General features: G+C 54.1%; 4 protein-coding genes across 4 annotated transcripts; 2 read left to right on the top strand and 2 right to left on the bottom strand.

Moving 5' to 3' along the window:
* Positions 1–258: 258 nt before the first annotated feature.
* BD324DRAFT_678414 (hypothetical protein) lies at positions 259–5,045 on the top strand. Its single transcript, XM_022018989.1, has 7 exons — positions 259–2,489; positions 2,530–3,589; positions 3,640–3,741; positions 3,793–4,187; positions 4,241–4,426; positions 4,485–4,725; positions 4,777–5,045. Exons 1-7 carry the CDS (start codon positions 339–341, stop codon positions 4,965–4,967), a joined length of 4,326 nt encoding a protein of 1,441 aa, XP_021874692.1. The 5' UTR covers positions 259–338; the 3' UTR covers positions 4,968–5,045.
* BD324DRAFT_612882 (Thioesterase/thiol ester dehydrase-isomerase) lies at positions 5,046–6,445 on the bottom strand. The gene is made up of 7 exons (XM_022014453.1): positions 6,118–6,445; positions 6,016–6,043; positions 5,928–5,953; positions 5,790–5,867; positions 5,717–5,743; positions 5,499–5,643; positions 5,046–5,434 (listed from the first exon to the last, which is right to left on the bottom strand). The coding sequence occupies exons 1-7, from the start codon at positions 6,145–6,147 to the stop codon at positions 5,277–5,279; spliced, it is 492 nt and encodes a 163-aa protein (XP_021874691.1). The 5' UTR covers positions 6,148–6,445; the 3' UTR covers positions 5,046–5,276.
* On the top strand, positions 6,446–12,500 carry BD324DRAFT_654632 (hypothetical protein). The gene is made up of 8 exons (XM_022018800.1): positions 6,446–7,180; positions 7,232–9,681; positions 9,734–9,930; positions 9,976–10,112; positions 10,148–10,601; positions 10,665–10,909; positions 10,962–11,540; positions 11,597–12,500. Exons 1-8 carry the CDS (start codon positions 6,722–6,724, stop codon positions 12,383–12,385), a joined length of 5,310 nt encoding a protein of 1,769 aa, XP_021874690.1. The 5' UTR covers positions 6,446–6,721; the 3' UTR covers positions 12,386–12,500.
* Positions 12,501–12,679: 179 nt separating this feature from the next.
* On the bottom strand, positions 12,680–15,797 carry BD324DRAFT_640711 (hypothetical protein; the record flags this gene model as incomplete). Its single annotated transcript, XM_022017365.1, is given in 12 exon segments — positions 12,680–12,878; positions 12,944–13,026; positions 13,046–13,722; positions 13,767–13,980; positions 14,008–14,016; positions 14,038–14,088; positions 14,113–14,154; positions 14,176–14,194; positions 14,219–14,312; positions 14,346–14,473; positions 14,501–15,547; positions 15,601–15,797. 12 exon segments carry the CDS (start codon positions 15,795–15,797, stop codon positions 12,680–12,682), a joined length of 2,760 nt encoding a protein of 919 aa, XP_021874689.1.
* Between the last annotated feature and the right edge of the window lie 825 nt (positions 15,798–16,622).

Genomic DNA, 16,622 nt, shown 5'->3' with positions numbered 1-16,622 from the left:
AAGGAAGGTCGGTAATAGGTTGAATTGAGAGTGTGTGTGTGTGAGCAAGTGAGGGACACCGACCGATTGTCGCATGAATGACGTAGTTGTCCAACCCCTCCTCGGTCGTGACAATAGGACTGAGATATGCTAATGCTGAGGGTTAATCATTAGAAACATTAGAAACTCGACGTGGTTTGATCTCCAGCCCGCGGTCCTATTGCCGCCCAAAAAAGGGACGCGCGCCGGGTCTCCCATTATTATTACTTTCGGTTGATTCAAAATGACAAAGTCCAGTCAACCGACCCTGTTTCACCCTACAAGGAGCAGTGGCTCTCTCTGGGAAGCTCTGGGTGAAGATGCAAGTTGACCCGTCGTCATCTCAGCAGCGACCTGCTTCTCAGCCAAAGCTGATCTCACGACCCTTTGTCGCTGGCGCTGAGGTTGGTCCGGGTCCTGCTCTTCCGAGCACGAGTCGGTTCTTCAATGGATCAGGCTCGAGCTCGGACTCACACGATCGAGTCAAGGCGTCCAGCTCGAAGGGTCTTGTCAGACCATCTGGACCGTTACCTCCACCAGGCAGCGGCAGGTACCACGGCTCAACAACATCATCCAATTTCGCTTCCTCCTCCACGACACGTCCGCTCAAGCATGATGATCACCCAGTGAAGCCTCAGCCCAATCGATCCAAATCAATCTACCTCCATTCCTCTTCCTCCTCTTCCTCTCGTTCACTCTCATCGCGTCCATTACCACCACCTCAGCAACGTTTGTCTGCCACACAGGATGCATCTCGATCCAAACTGTTTCGCATCTCTCCAGGGCCTCGCGTAATCCCATCCTCACAAAGGCAGATCATCGTCGTTCCGGATTCAGATGATGAGATTCAAGAACCAGTGGAACGAGAAGGATCAGACGAGTCCATACCGAGTCTAGCGAGAGCTCTAGGGCTCGGAGACACATCTTCCTCCTCCTCCTCCTCCTCGTCCAAGCTCAACACCATCAAGTACACCAATAATCCTTCCAAATCCTCCCCTTTACATTCCGATCATCCCGACAAATATCCAACATCTCCCAAAAAGCGAGTCAAAGACGTCTATCGATCTCTAGGTGAAGGGCTCAAGCGGACCATGTCCACTACGAAGATTCAACACCCAGATTTCCAATTAGGGCTCGGGACATCCGCCAGACCTATCGAAGTCCTCTCTCAATCATCTGGATCTTCCCTTGATTCTCTGGTCCTAGTCCAATCCCCTCCTAACACTGAGCGGCCCTCACAACTCCCACGGAACATACCGCGACCACCGACCACGCAGATTGAACCACAGAATTCGGGTCCTCGCGCAGTGAACTTTTCCAACATGTCAAAATTGGCTCGGAGGATACCCAAACCGCCGAGACCCTCTGATGGCGTTTTCGCTATGCCTCAATCCACCTCTAGACCTGCGCAACAGCAACCAGACAGAATCTCATTTCCCAGTGGCTCTCACAAGTCCGCTGACCTGGAGAAAGTCAGGGTTGTCAAAGGCGACGACATGCTCTTAAAGTCATCGGCGTCGTCTTTCTCCTCCTCCTCCCGTCCTTCAACTTCGCATCAGCATGTTCCTCCCGCATCAGCAACCAACTACAAATCTCCCGTCAAAGCCATGAAGAGGTCGTCAACCACTTCGACCAGTTTTCCCTCCAGCTCTTGCACCACCCCAATGAACGCTGAGGCAACGTCCACACACTCCCTGCGCCGTCCAACGTCGTTCTATGCACACGCCCCTCAGTCCACAAACCCCAACCCTTCACCCTCCCAACGAACCAAAATTGACCCGTCTCATCCTGCGCGAACATCGCCCTCGGCGGGTAGTCGACTCATTCTGCCGTCAAGCTCGTCTCGTCAAGGCCCTCGTCGATCAGCGGCGGCGACGATCCCATCCCGTCGAATAGAAAGACCAAAACTGATAGAAGATGAAGAATCGTATCGACCGGCTGCCAAGAGAGCCGTCCCAGCATCCCCGGAATTGTCTGCGGAGCACTCACGACCGAAACGTGCGCGACCTGAAGAAGGACGATACGTCATTCCTACGATGGACGCTGAGAAATGGCCAACCTCGAGCGGAACGTTCGGTTCAGGGTCCAGGTCTCGACTCGCTCAACCTCGTCCGGCGAGATCATCCACTCTGGCATCGACCAGCGTCAGGGCAAAGTCGCCACAGAAGCGGCTTCGAAACAGTTCTAGTTCCCTGTCGCCCGCCCCGCCGACTCAGCCGGCTCGTATGGGCAATCGCGCATCGATCTCGAAGTATGGCACCTCGAGCGGCTCGCGCATGGTCATTGGAACATCTCAGAATCCTGCAGAGGCCCGGAGATATGTACCTTCTCCCTCAGTACTGGTATCGATCACCAAGATGAAGGTAGACAGATCAGACGGTCCTGATGAGGAAGCGCAGGAAGAAGTAGAGGAATCGCTCGAGATGCGTGCCATCACTCCGGCAAGGGCTGTCACTCCTGCCCTCGATTTGGTGAGAGTCCCTGTCTATTCGTCCTACTGATGATACCCAGCTCGCCGACTTTGAAGACTTTGTTTTTGAGCCCGAATCTCCCACGACGGTGCGATCCCTTCCCGGCAGCCAGAGAGCCATTCCTCAGACGCCGAACAGCCATAAAGCGGCAGACAAGAAGTCACACACATCTGACACCGCTGCTTTGCCCGGTACACCTTCACGCGTAACAGCCTCCGGTCAACCATCACTCGTCACTCCGAAAAAGTGCTTGACGCCTCAGAGGCCAAAGTCTGTAAAGATCTCGCCCCGATATGTCAAGACTGGCGCCATTGGTTCGCCGCTTGGGGCGAAGGACAAAAAATCGTTCAACGACATCCTGGCAGCGGCGGAGCTGCAACGAGCTGCGGAGCGAGCAGCTATGCTCCTAAAACAGGAAGAACGTCGTCGTCAAATGGCCGAATTGAGCGCCAAAGTCGAGCGCGAGGCAACTGAGGAAGCTGAGGATGAAGATAAAATTGAGGGTCTTGGGTGTGCGCTTCTACCGGTCGAGCCGGAGCCGTCGCGAATCTCTTCGAGACTCAGATCGGCCTCTCTCGATACGGATGTCAAACCATCTTTGAGGCCCACGCCGAGTTTGCATCTCAAGCGAAAAGTCCCCATGGAGTTCGATCGATTGATGCGTGAGAATAAGCGGAATGAGAAGAGGGGTGTATCGGGTGCTCAGACTGAAGCCATCCTCGCTGCCATCAACGAAAACGAAGACGAAGAACAGGTGCCGTACCCTACACCTCCTGTCTCCGGCCAAGGAGAGGAGGAATACGACGGAGAAGAGGAAACGGACTGTGAACCAACCAAAAGAGCACGTCAGATCTCCGGATCTTCTTTGACCGCGGCGTTGGCGGATGTCCCACAAGGCCTGATAGATGCCGATATGGTCAAGGATATTGAGGCCGACGACCAGACAGAGCTCAACAGGGACCATGTACAATCTCAGATACCTTTCTGGGCAGGACCGCAGGAGATTGACCTGAACCGAACTTTGGAGCCTCCTGTCCTTGATCTTGGACCCAAGGTCGATTGGCGTGGGGAGGCGTTGATTGGCCTGAGCCAGAAACAAGGTGAGAAACCCGCAGTGGTACGTTTGACAGTCCCCGCTGACTCATTGCAGATGTTGCCACGATCACTGTGTTATTATCTGCAGGTCTCTTTGACAGGGTGCTTACAGCATCTGATGGTGCCGATCAACTTTATTCGTGGCTGATCAGATGTGGTGAGCCACACTCTTCCTACGGAAAGATCACATCCTGATTCCCTCTTAAAGCTCTCGGATATCCTTCTGGCCCTAAGCTTCTCGCGATCCGCTCTGCGCTCTGCTACGTGTCGCGGCATCTACCACATGCTTCACGAATCGAGCTGCCTAAAATCTGCCTGTCACTCTTAGAGGCTCTCGGCGCGAATCCCGTCTTGCTGCCACTGGCAAACGACATTCCAGAATGGGACGATCCAATCAGCCTAGATCGCGACATGGCAGCGGAGTTGATTTGTGAATTGCTTGGTATAACCACCTGGGACCAGATCCCGGAATCACATCTACGGTCCATCATCGACTGTGTCTTGGTGTTGCATCATCTGGCGGCTGACAAGTCGACAAGTGGGACTCTCCAAAGCTCGGCACGGAAAGCTGCGCAGATTCTGGTGTCGGCCGTACCGCAGGAGGTCAGTATGGACAAGGCGACTAGGGATCGGTCCAATGCTGATGAGCGGCTCAGAAACTCACTGCCCATGCGGAGTACCTTGTGGCTTCGTCCGAGGACTCTATGGCTATGGAGCCATCGAAAAGAAAGCTCAATGTGTACAACGTCAGTATGGAATGCTTCGCGGGTCCATCCTCGGCTTCTCAGGAATCAATGGCTTGGCTAGCTTGCTGCCTCCTCAAATCGCCTAACAAAGATATGGTAAGTTAGCAGTCCGTAAAAGTAACCGGCGACCGCTCACAGAATCGTGCTGTTACAGAGCACATGCGTTCCTCAGCTCGCCGACTTGCGACACGCAGCCGAGACCATCTATACCCAGCTCTGCGTCAAACGTCCAGATCATGACCTCGTGTCACGGATGATTGATCTCTTCACTTGGACCCTCGGTGGAATGTACGACTTTGTCGAGCGGACAGGTAAAAGCTCGATATCTGAAGACGACGCAAAGGATGCTATACAAAACCTTGGGCAGATCATTTCTGCGTCCATGCGCAAAATACGTATGTCGAGCCAACTTATGATACAAGCAGTGCACTGACGCGAGTCCCCAGGCACGAGACTGTCTGGATCCAGTGCCAGATGGAATCAATCTCGCCTGAGTCAGATTCATGCAAATCTAGGTGTGCACTTGACTTTGGCGAGGAAACGATGGAAGAGGGAACAAGTGGACAAGATGCAAGGGTTGAGAATGGGTGAGGGCGGAGCAGGCGGTCAGTTGCAGTTGGCATTTGGGGCGATGTGAAGGCGCTGGTTCGGAGTGAGGGGAGAAACGACAATGATACGAGCTGGACGACGCTTCAATAAACTTTTAACGTAGAGTTGTACATTGCATGGATCTCTGCATTGCATAAGAGCATGACGGGGTACGAGCATAAGAGAATTCGTGAAGACTGCAAACATTGACCGTATTCGCACTACCTATCATGGTATACGATACGGTCTCCGTTACAACCATTGGCCAGCCTCAAGGCTGTGAGTAAATGTTGAGTGGTGGGGTGCGATCGAGTCCAACTCCAGAAAGATCACGGTCGGAGCGAGCCAAGTCCCTTGATCACAGCTTTGCGCTTCTGACTGGCTCTTCTCGCTCCCCATCCGACGAGAATTTGACCACAGCTGTGGCCGCACCCAAATGTTTTGTATGCGATCCAAAGGCAACCACCCGACCTTGCGGATCGTAAAATGTGATTCTTGTGTAGGCGAGGCTCTTGCCTTTTAAAGAAGGTGGCATTCAGCGAGAGAGGTTGGTTGTTCGAGGAGGGGTTCAACAACTCACCCAGCTTGACAACCTCTCCTACGCCGATGAGTTCATCACCTGATCTTCCGCCTGGACGGACAAATTCGGTAGAGGCATTGACGGATACGCCTGTAGGATGATACCCCATCGTACTTATCGCGAGGGACGTCAGTGTATCCGTGAGCTAGAAATGTCCCAAAGGGGCGGGGGGTCAGATCGGCCACAGGACATGATGGGCTTCTCGATACTTTACTGACCGCAAGTATGACGCCTCCATGTATGGTCTGCGGCGTCGGTCCGTCAGCCAAAGAGGTACACTGGCACACACACATTATGATTGTTCACATGAATTTGATCAATCTTCAAGGATGCTCTCAAATGTCCCGGCCTGGCATGGATGAATGTCAACTGATGATCGTATCAGCTCAGGATCAAAACCACGTAGAAGAGTCCAGTGGCGCGCCTCACGGAAGACAGTACGTTGCAATCATGTCCTGAGCAGAGGCACATCCAAAATGAGTCGACTGCGATCACACTTGAGCTCATGGTATCTCACCTCCCTTGGCAATGGTCGCCGCCCAGCTCTAAAGCCCCGCCGCGCCTCAGATGTCAATGGGTGAAGGACAGCACAGCATCAAAAGCCGATCGGCACACAGACCTTTTGCACAAATGCTAAACACGCAGCCATGGCCTGAACACGTCTTGAGAGGAGGAGACCCCCCAGAAGCCCGACTGTGATCCGAACAGCAAGTCGGGAGCAGCCCAGAGCTTCCCGTCTGTCTGTCTCTGGAACTGATCGGAGAACAATTGTCTTCAATCGATCTACACTTGAACTCGCCTCGTCCAGAACGGTCGTCGGTGTCCGATGAAGTAGCTCCCCTCAACCGCTGCTGCAGCTTCGCTGGTTTTTCCGCAGCGTGACGTAAAAATCATAATAAGCTGGAGTCCAGACCGGCTTATATATTATTATATTAAAACCGTGCGAAACCTCTTGGACCAAGTCAATCCTCATCTGGCAGCGAAGCTCTCTGACGTGGTCAGGCAACCGTCGCACTGTATGGCGGAGATCTAAACTCTTTTCGAATCCAAGCTATCCCGTTCACCTCTTGTCTAGAGTTGAGCTCCTTATTCCCCCCCCGCTTCGGGTATAGCCTGTAAACCGGCCTACATGGATATCATTTTGTGGCGAGTGGAATGATCAATCACGCGTGTCCAGCAGACCTAGAACGAACAGAGCCAGCCCGTGGAATGACATCCACATCATGGAAGATGCTGGAGCCGGCCCATCGTCACCTAGACGAAGAACAAGTCATGAACATGTCGACCGCGACCGTGATATAGTTCAGGTCCAGGCGTTGCCCGATACACCGGGCACTACTGGTGGTCGACGGAGATCATGGTTCCATTTTGGCGGTTCATCATCGAGATTGGTAGAGCCTTCAGTGGAAGCTCAACGGAGAAGATCGGCAGATCATGAAAGGGAGACTTTATCCTCGAGTCTACCTACGCGAGGCTCGTGGGAGGAGATCATGCCCGGTGCGCCTGCCGGGGGGAAAGAGTCCACGAATGGCGCCAGAAGAAGAGGAGGACGTGCTGGAGAAGAAAGCTCTGATGGAGGCACTTTGGGTTTCGCCGACATGTCTCTAGCGACGAGACGGAGAGAATCGCAGACTACCATTACGCACCCGGTCCGGGATTCAAGGGATTCGTCCCCTCCAGCCGTGAGTCGCATTATGTCCCCGAGCTTCACGAGAGCTAAATGTCTCCATCAGTCCCTCTCTACCACCCCCCAACTAGCCTCACTCGAGACTCTTGAATCCAACATTCATCATCCGTCCCGAGAATCCATCACGCCTCGCCCGATGATCCCGGCCCGAACCTCATCTTATGGGGACCGCGTACCCAACTTGCTCCAGTTGGACGAATCTCAACCTCTCACCCCCACCGAACGACCCCTTCCACCTATACCTCTGGCCCTCCTCCCCGTCGATAGTCCGACCTTACCCACAGACATCGTCATCACTCCTTCTAGTCCAACACATCACTCGGATCCTTCGGTCTTAGTAGCACCCGAAGGCATCTCTCAGACTCTGCTGCCGCAGTTTTCGTCACCCATGACACGTAATAGATCCCGAAGTGCTTCACCCAGACCTTCACCTCGCGAGATCCCGTCATCCGATATCAATCCTCCCATCATGGACTCTACTCTGCCTCAAAAGCTCACTCCAATCGGCTTAGGGAGACCTGGACAGGCCGCATCCCAGCTTAACAACGACATCCCTCCTCCAGTACCCGCCAAGCCTGTCTCCGTCTCGACGCCTGTACGACTCCGGGCAGCTAGCCCGGCTCAGCGCATCGTCTTCGCGCTACCAGGAGAAGGCACCCATCAGTCCGGCCGGAGTACACCAAACGCAGAGTCACAAACCCGAGTGCGACGTGCCCGGAGCTTGTCTGGGATCTGGAAAGAATCGTCCTCAGGAGCCGCTGCACCCATCGGTAGCCGACCAGCATCACCAGAACCTGTATACTCAGAGTCGCCCTTGACCGATGAAATGGTTGTGAAAGCTTCTGGCGTACTCGGCTGGCTGGGTATCAAAAAGACGGTCAAGCGTCGTCAATCGGAGGGCAAACTTCCTCGAATCAAGACTGATCCGGAAAAATTCTCCGACGAGCTTGCATCTGGAGCCAAGAGTCTATCCCGGACATCTTCAAGAAGACCTTCACAAGAGCCACTGAAAAGGCCATCCGTCGATGAGTACTCCGGATCTAGGCAGACGTCTGGCGCAACTACTGTCGTCCCTGGATCCCAAAGCCGAATTCAAAGCCTGTTCAATCGCCGTGCTTCAGCTCAGAACGAGGAGCGTGAATCGGAAGGAATACCGACGATCCCCAATTCGCCTATTGTCTTACCTGCGCAAGCTCGCCCGATTCCAGCTGCTCAAAGATGGATAAGGGGTCGGCCCACAACGGCAGAATCATCTCAATCGTCTCTGCAGCTCGAGGCAGACAGTTTTTCATCGAGTCAAATCGCGGAGCCAGAGACGTGGGTCTCCACGCCCGATGGCGAGGAGACACTGTTCGACCCTGAAGGGAGCTCACATTGGGGCCCAGGGATGAGACCATGGATGGACAGCTATGAGCAGTTCAGGCCCGGACCCTCCACTCCCCTGGACTCTCTGCCCGAGAAGGAGGTCCTTCCGACGCCCAGCGCAAATCTCATCCCTGGCTCATCTCTTGATCATGGAAGTCGCGCTAGAGCTTGGTCAGATGCTCCTAGGCCTCGTGGTTGCGACAATGACCGCAACTCGTCAGAAGTTCATCTACCCTCTCGGTCACTGCAACCTTCTCCCTTTGAAGGCTCACGCCCAAAGATGCCCGGTCGATCCAGCTCCGGTAACGCTGCCATCATTGGTCGGATGCGTTCTGCTTTTTTACGATCATCCTCTCGGGGTAAGCCTGGGGTCGAATCTGACAAGGAAGATCAGATACAATCAGACGAGCTGCCCGGACGAATCGACACGGCAGAATTCGGGGGACGGCCGAGCGGAGATGGCATCATCATGCAGCAGACCTTGTCCTCATCCTCAGATGTCGCATCATCTCGACCGCGATCCCGTCGAGGTATGTTCCAGAAGAATTCTGGCTCCAATACTCTGCTTGGACTTCTCGATGGAGATCGACAGATCCTGCTGAATGAGACACCGGAACGCTCCCCAAGAACCTCGATGACTGCTACATCCGCATCTTCTGTCGCTTCGGGCTCAAATCGTCCACCGGCGGCAGCATTGCTGACAGGTCGGTCCGGAAGGGTCAGAGCTTCAACATTGTCTGCCGCCCCTTCCTCTTCCACATTTGTATCGCCCGTCTCTCCTCAACTCTACCCAGCTGCTGCGACTCCGCCGCGTCGACGAGCGAGCGCGATATCTCGAATGACGCAAAATCTCCTAGGCACCTCTCCGCGCGGTCCGACACTCTTCCCTTTGCCCCCACGTTCAAGTGGATCCTTGTCCTCGGCTTATCAGAGCGGGCTCAGATCGCCAGATGAGCCTAGTTCTCTGGTAGCCAGTCCTCGACCGAGTGCTGGTTCCATCTCGGCATTTATGGGCAATGCGGCTTTGAAAGCTATCTCGGCGCGCCTGGATGACGAAACACCGGAGCAATTCTTGGAACGGATCACTCGGAGCGTTGGCGGTTCGGACATTGGCACGGTTCTAGCCTCAAGGTGAGTAAATGGTGGACTTTCGCCGTTGGAAACATACTGATTTCTGACTCAGTGCGGACGACTTCTATCGGGATGCCCTGCGTCTCTTCATGAGTCGCTTTGATTTCACCCACAATTCTCTAGACGTGGCCCTGCGAAAACTTCTGCTGGCCATGTCTCTGCCCAAGGAGACGCAGCAGATCGATCGAATTATCGAAGCTTTCTCAGCACGGTACGAGGAATGCGAGCCGGCCTTGTTCGGTACCAAAGGTGAGTCGAGGAGGCGGCAGTCTGTCATGCTGAAGTGCGTCATAGATAACACGTACATCTTGGCCTTCTCCATGATCATGCTCCATACGGACGCATTCAACAGACACAATAAGAATAAAATGACCAAACCGGATTATGTCAAGAACACTCGTTTGGACGGCGTTTCGTCTACTGTCTTGGAGGTGAGAGTACGCCTGAGGTTAGTCCTGATCGCTAGGCATTCTACGACAACATTACGTACACCCCATTCATTTTCGTTGACGACGATCCGACCTCTCGATCGGCCATCTCAAGCAATCTAGCATTGGATGCGTACACACCGAGCTCAGCTGGTCCCTCGACACCGTCTGGCTCCATGACACTCCAGACTCCCAGATCATCTGGGAAGCTCGACGTATATCAGCTCATCGGTACCGGAGCCATGGATTCCCTGCGAGTGGACGTCGAGCGCTTCGTGCCTGTCGACAGTCCATTCAACTGTCACGGAACTCGTCCATCGGATGCGGATTCCCTACACAACACTTTTTTAAAGGGAGCCTTGCTTCCAATTATCTCTACGAAAAGGAAGTCGTCCACGGCAAGCTTCATTGGAAATTCATCTGCCGGGTCCACAAAGCGAGAGCCTGACTTGGTTCTCCGAGTGACCAAGGCTGGCTTGTTGTCTCGGAAAGGTGGGTGCGGACGTAAGACGTCTGATCATGCTTTTTTCATGACTGATTTTCATTCCCACCCAGATGAAGGGCCCGAGACTGGCAAAAAGCTCTCTCGCAAATGGAAAGCCTGGAGCGTAGTCCTCACCGGGTCACAGCTCTTATTCTTCAGAGATCCCACTTGGGCGCTGTCCATTCTTGAACAGACTCAGCGGACATCGGGAACCGTCGACGAGCCCACAGTGCTGTCGACAGTGGTCAACTTCAAGCCTGATGAAGTGTTCCCGGTGTCTCAGTGCATCGCAACGTATGACGAGAGCCTGGACTCAGTGAGTTATCCTCTCTCACCTTAAGGCCTTCGCTTATGGATCCTCTCCTCAGTCCTCGAACACATTCCGGTACCTCATGCCGCCGGGACGCTCCTACATGCTTCAGGCTGCGGATGAAAATGAAATGAACGAATGGATCAATCTGATCAATTATGCCAGCGCGTTCAAGACGGCAGATATCAGGATGCGCAGTCCACCTGTCCAGAAGGAGGGAGCAGTCCAGATTGGTGCTGAAGCCGCAAAACAACATCAGGTGGAGCAGAGCAGCGCAGAACCAGAGTCTGCCGAAACGGGAGCAAGTCAAGGACCAGTGAAAAAAGTCTCCTTTGAAGGTCCTGCCCCGACCGCTTCGCCACAATTTATCCGCGCCTCGAGTCACACCGTTTCCAGTCCCGCGGCTCCTCGGCCAATAGCCATCAGGGCCAAGAGCGCCGACGCCAGGGCCATGCCGGCAGTCGATACGTCCAATGAAGTGATGGAAACATCAGGCGAAAAGCTGGAGAAAGTCTTGGATGTAGTCAAGGCTGACCTCGCCGCCGGTTCTGAACCTGGAGATTTCATAACATGGAAAGCGAACATGGGCAGCACGGACCGACGCATAGGCCATCGTTCCCGAAATGTCGCGGTCGAGGTGAGTTTCGGCCCGGCAAAGATCATGTACATGACAGTGTGCTCATCCCATCTCAGCGTCAGATACATCGCTTTGAAGCTCAACTGAAGCACGTGAAAGAGAACCTTGAGGTCAATCTTCGACTCGCACGGAATTTAGCCATCCTCACGCCGTTTCAGAAACTCACTCGTGACCGTATCCAAAGCGCTGTCACCATTTTGGCTCAAAAAGTGCGCCAAGATCGCGTTCATGTCGCAAAGGTCCAATGCTGGATCGACGTTCTGCGCGAGGATCTCGAGCAAGACGAGCGAGATTGGGCGAGAATACACCAAGTTGCTCTGCAGGCAGCCACGCGAGCGCTTCGCGAGCCCGAACTTTCAGGTCAGAGGCGTGCTTCGAGCTCAAAATCAAAATCGCCGGAAGTGCCCACAGGCATTCGCACATCGAGCGATTTGCCCAAGTTCTCCCTATCATCCCCGGAGATGGACAATAAATCTTTGGAACACGACCATCGATCACCTCAAACCCCGATTCGCTCGATACCAGTCAAGACCGATACGTCGCATCATTCAGATTTACTCGGCAGAAGTCCCGGGGAATTGCCGATCGTCATCCGTCGATCTAGCGAAGATGGGCCACTACCAGTGAGACCTGGGTATTCCAGACAAGTGTCAGCGAATTCGTACTTGTCAGTAGACAATGATTCCAGTGGCAATCGGGAAAGCACACAGGACGAAGAAGAAGGCGATGGCAAGGCTAGCAAGGACACCATTGGGGTGAATCGTGATACACGGTCTGCCACCAACGCATCTTCTCCGATGCTTTTCTCCATCTCTGATCTCGGAGAGGCTCCGAAAACACGATAGCGACCCAAAGTCATACTAGGCGCGCTGTACCCTTACCTATCTTAGAAACGGACGAGTTGAGCATGTTGTTTTTTACGCAAATTGTAGTGTAGTGTCATTCTTAGAACGATGCAAGATACTGTAGTTCATGAGATCGTGAGGGGAATACGGACGTGAAAGCCTACGGATGTCTGAAGACATTATGGGAATGCAGGAAACGTCCGTCATCTAATGCGGAATTACAACAGAGAATGAGTGCGAGTGCGAGTGCGAGTCGGGGTATCAACGCTGTTACTGTCCTGTCATGTAGACTTGTCACATCGGCTCATCCTTGACGTCCTCCTCCATGACTTCATCTCCTCGATCATCATCAAAGATGGGTGCAAAGCTCTCCCGGGTCATCATCGTGGCGCTTCGGGATCCGCTTCCGCTGGCCAACATGTGATAATTCGAAGGTCCAGCAGGCGACGGCGAAACAGTACGGTGAAGTTCATGACGGGCAGAGGTGCCTCGTCTAGGTCGGGCAGGTGGCTCCAAGAGGAACTGATTGGTCGAACCACGAACGCTTGTATTGCCTACAGATCGATTGGCGAGACGTGTAGATCGCCTGGACCTCCCAGAGGTAGAGGGAAACACCGAGAGATTTGCCGCTGGGCCAGCCGCTGTTGACGCATCCGGTACATTCATTCTCCCCTTGGAAACTGTTCGAGCATAAGCCATGAGTGCATTGATGCCGCGAGGCGATGTGATCGGATTGACGCCGCCCAGATCTCGTGGTGAGGTCAGTTCGACGCCATCGATATCGTCAATCTGGTATGCCCGAGGCTCCATGGGATTGGCCGGTTCCCACGGCGGCCTCCGAAGCGAGTCGAGACGATCGTCATCCACCGGGTGGGTATGGCACTCTGAGCCGAAATCGAAAATGTCAAAGACTGTAGAGCCGCCGCGATTGGACGCGGCTACAAGAATATTATCATGGTAAGATACCTGCCAGACCGAGGTAATTCCGACCACCAAATCCCTGATGTAGGCGCCAGTGCGGATATCCCACAATTTCAGCGCACCATCGGAGCCAGATATCACTTTCGTCTCGTCATGTTGGAAGCATGTGATCGCTCCGGTATGTGAGGCCAGAATGTGTTTCAGATCGCCATTGTTTTGATCCCAGACCCGGAGACATCCATCTGCAGCCGCAGAGACCAGGTAGTTGGGTGAAGCACCAAGGAGACCGACCAGCGATGTATGCCCGGATAGTGTCTGCAAGCATTCTCCTGTGACCACGTCCCACACCTTGACAGTGTTGTCCATCGAGCCAGAAGCACATCGGTTGCGGTATCGGTCGTACACAATGCTGTAGACTTGGGAAGAAATCAGTAATGTCGACGAGGGATCTCTCTCTCACCTTTCTGCTCGTGACCTGTCAAGACATGCTTGCATTGTCCTGTGACAATATCCCAGACTCTGACAGTCATGTCGTAGGAGCCCGTCACACAAGTTCTGCCATAGGCAGCAAGTGCTCGGACAGCGCCAGTATGACCGTGGAGGCAGTGGATGTGGAATGGATTATTCTCGGGTCGCACAGCTTCATTGTCATCTTCATCATTGTACACAGGAGGCTCGCCACTCCTTGGCAGCTTCCACACTCGAAGCGTCTGATCACGAGAGCCAGTCACAAGAGTCGGATAAGGAGGTTGATATTCGCCAGTGGCCGGGTCAAGCACAGGCTCGATGATCTGCAGGCAACGCACAGTCGACGTGTGACCGTCGAAGACGTGCGCCGCCTCGAGGCGCTCAAGATCCCAAATGCGCACCGTTCGATCGGTGCTACCGCTGACCATGATATCTCCAAGATACTGTAGGGCCCAGACTCCACCCGTGTGGCCGCTCAGACTGCGACGTAGCTGACCTGTAACCGTGCTGTAGACATTGATGGAGTGATCGTCCGAGGCTGAAACGATCTTGTCTCGGTCGAATTGGAGACACGTGATGACATTGGTTCCATGACCCGGGAAAGCAGTGTGCTCCGGTTGATCGTTGAGCCAGCTCCTGTTTGACGTAAATCGTCGACGATGTACGTGCTTCAGAGCGAGCGGCCGCTCGAGGGTCGGACTGGCTCGCGATTCGTCGTCCATAGACTCGTCGTCAGCCGGCGTGCTGGATCTGCGAGCGGGTACGGCGGCTTTCCAATCGAGGACTTCATATCGTCTCCGAATGAGATCTTCTTCTTCTTCCTCTACGCCAAGCCCATAGTACAGGTCGTCGTCGATCAATCGTTGCTGCCAGATGCAACGTTCGGAGTCGATCAAGTGTTTCCACTTCTTCGAGACTCGTGTCGCGGCGGCAAGCGTTGTGGTGTCGACCTTTTTGAGAATTTGCACAGCCACCTCATGCGGCAGAAAGGAGATGAAGTCGCGTTTGAGAGCGGTGCCGGCGAAGTTGTATAGACGTTGAATGGTTGGCATCCTGGACCGTCGAAGCAGGTGCATCAGGACTTGCTGCTGCAGTTTGTCTGGGAGATTCTCAAAGTGCCCAACGAGTGAAGGCAGCGAGAAGAGAGCTGCGAGCTCCATTCCTGAGCCTATCTGAGGGGTAGGTTGCGTAGTGGGGGCAGAGGACGGCGATGCGTCATCACGATCAGGGGAGGGCAATGGCGAGAGAAGAGCACCTCGATTGTCGTTGGCGATGTGCAGCTCGGGTAATCCGCGGATCTTCTTCCTTGGAGGACTACTGCGATGAGAGACAGTGTGAACGCCTTCGGTCGTACTGGGCGGAGACGGGTTCTCAGAAGGCCTGATGGGGTTCGGCGTGGCGGCCATTATGTGACTATGATGTGATCGCTTCCGTGGATCTTTGCTGGATACTCGGGCGACAGCTTGAGCCATGTTGAGACGTTCTGCTCCGCCAACGGGTTCTGCGCCGGAGAAAATGGTCCGTTTCCACCCAGGACCCTGCATCACATTGTCGGCTTCAGATTCGGGACTGAAAGAGCCGTCCTCCTGTACCATCACTCGACTGTCACCAAGATTGATGGCAAAAGCTCGCATGTCTATCGGAGCTGGTTCATTGGCCAATGGATATTCTTCGGCTGGCAAGTGTTTAGGCAAAGAGATCTTCTGCGTGTGAGGTATACGAGGCAGAGGAACAGGCGCGAAAGAAGTGGTTGTGCGAGTTGTGTGAGTAACACTGTCATTTGGACATCAATAACAGTCAAGACGGAGGATGATGGGTTGACTCACACTGTCTCCACCACAGCATCCTCGAAACGCAAGATAGGCGCCCCATTCTGCCAGAAGAGCCCAGCAGCCCCGCCAGTGGATGGACCGGCAGACCGAGGGTCATTCATGTGCCCGCTGACAGCACTCGGCATCCCATGGTAGTCATATGTGGCCGTGTTCACAGCGTCCGAACGATCGAGGGGAGAATAAGTGCTCATGATGGGCTTTGACCGGGTGTCTGATGGAGGAAGAGAGAATTGGTCGTCCCTATTCCAGCTGCGTCAGCGAGCATTTCAAGGCGCTGCAGAGATTGTGAAAGGGAGATTGGCATTGGGAAACAAAGGAAAGCATTGGACAATGTCGTTTGACCACCTTTCGGACACCGATGTGAAGGATTACTTTGGTCCAGACGTGAAACGAGCACTGGCCCTCTGTAGGCGAGATGCAGTTCAACGACTGGTGGAAAGATGCGCCGTTCAGACGATCAAGTGGCTCAGAGTGACTCTGCCTGACGCACAGCTGGACAGCCGATACGCTTGCCATCAGGCAAAAGCCAGATCCCTGCAATGATGGAGAAAAAGGACTCACGAGACGTCTCCGGGACTATGTCTACCTCGCGCCGGCTTGGAAGACCCGTTTGAACCTTACGAAGCGCCTAGAGAGAACGAGAGAGCAAAGGTCCCTTGTACCGGTGCGGAGACCGAGTCGCACGTCTCTGAACGCAATAAAGCGACGAGACGTGAGTTCCGAGGTTTTTGTCACGTCTACCGGAGGTCTTAGAGCGAGTCGAAGCGATCTGAAATCCGGATGCGTCCACAAGGAAGAGCAGTCCTACCAAAGGGTGGTCCAATGACGCGTCTATGATGAGCAGAGCCAGTCAAGAGCTGAATGAGGTCAAGAAAGATGTGTGATTGTCATCGTTGTGTCAGGACGGAGATGATCACCGTACGAGGTCGGTTGCCTTGTCTCAGGAGGCTGCCCATGCATGGCCAAGGCCGGCTCGCGGCGCTGATCAGTCACGTGATTTCAGACTCTTTGCGTGG

Source organism: Kockovaella imperatae (genome assembly GCF_002102565.1).
Source record: "Kockovaella imperatae strain NRRL Y-17943 chromosome Unknown BD324scaffold_1, whole genome shotgun sequence".
Lineage (NCBI taxonomy): Eukaryota > Fungi > Basidiomycota > Tremellomycetes > Tremellales > Cuniculitremaceae > Kockovaella > Kockovaella imperatae.
This window is presented reverse-complemented; position numbering and strand designations above follow the sequence as displayed.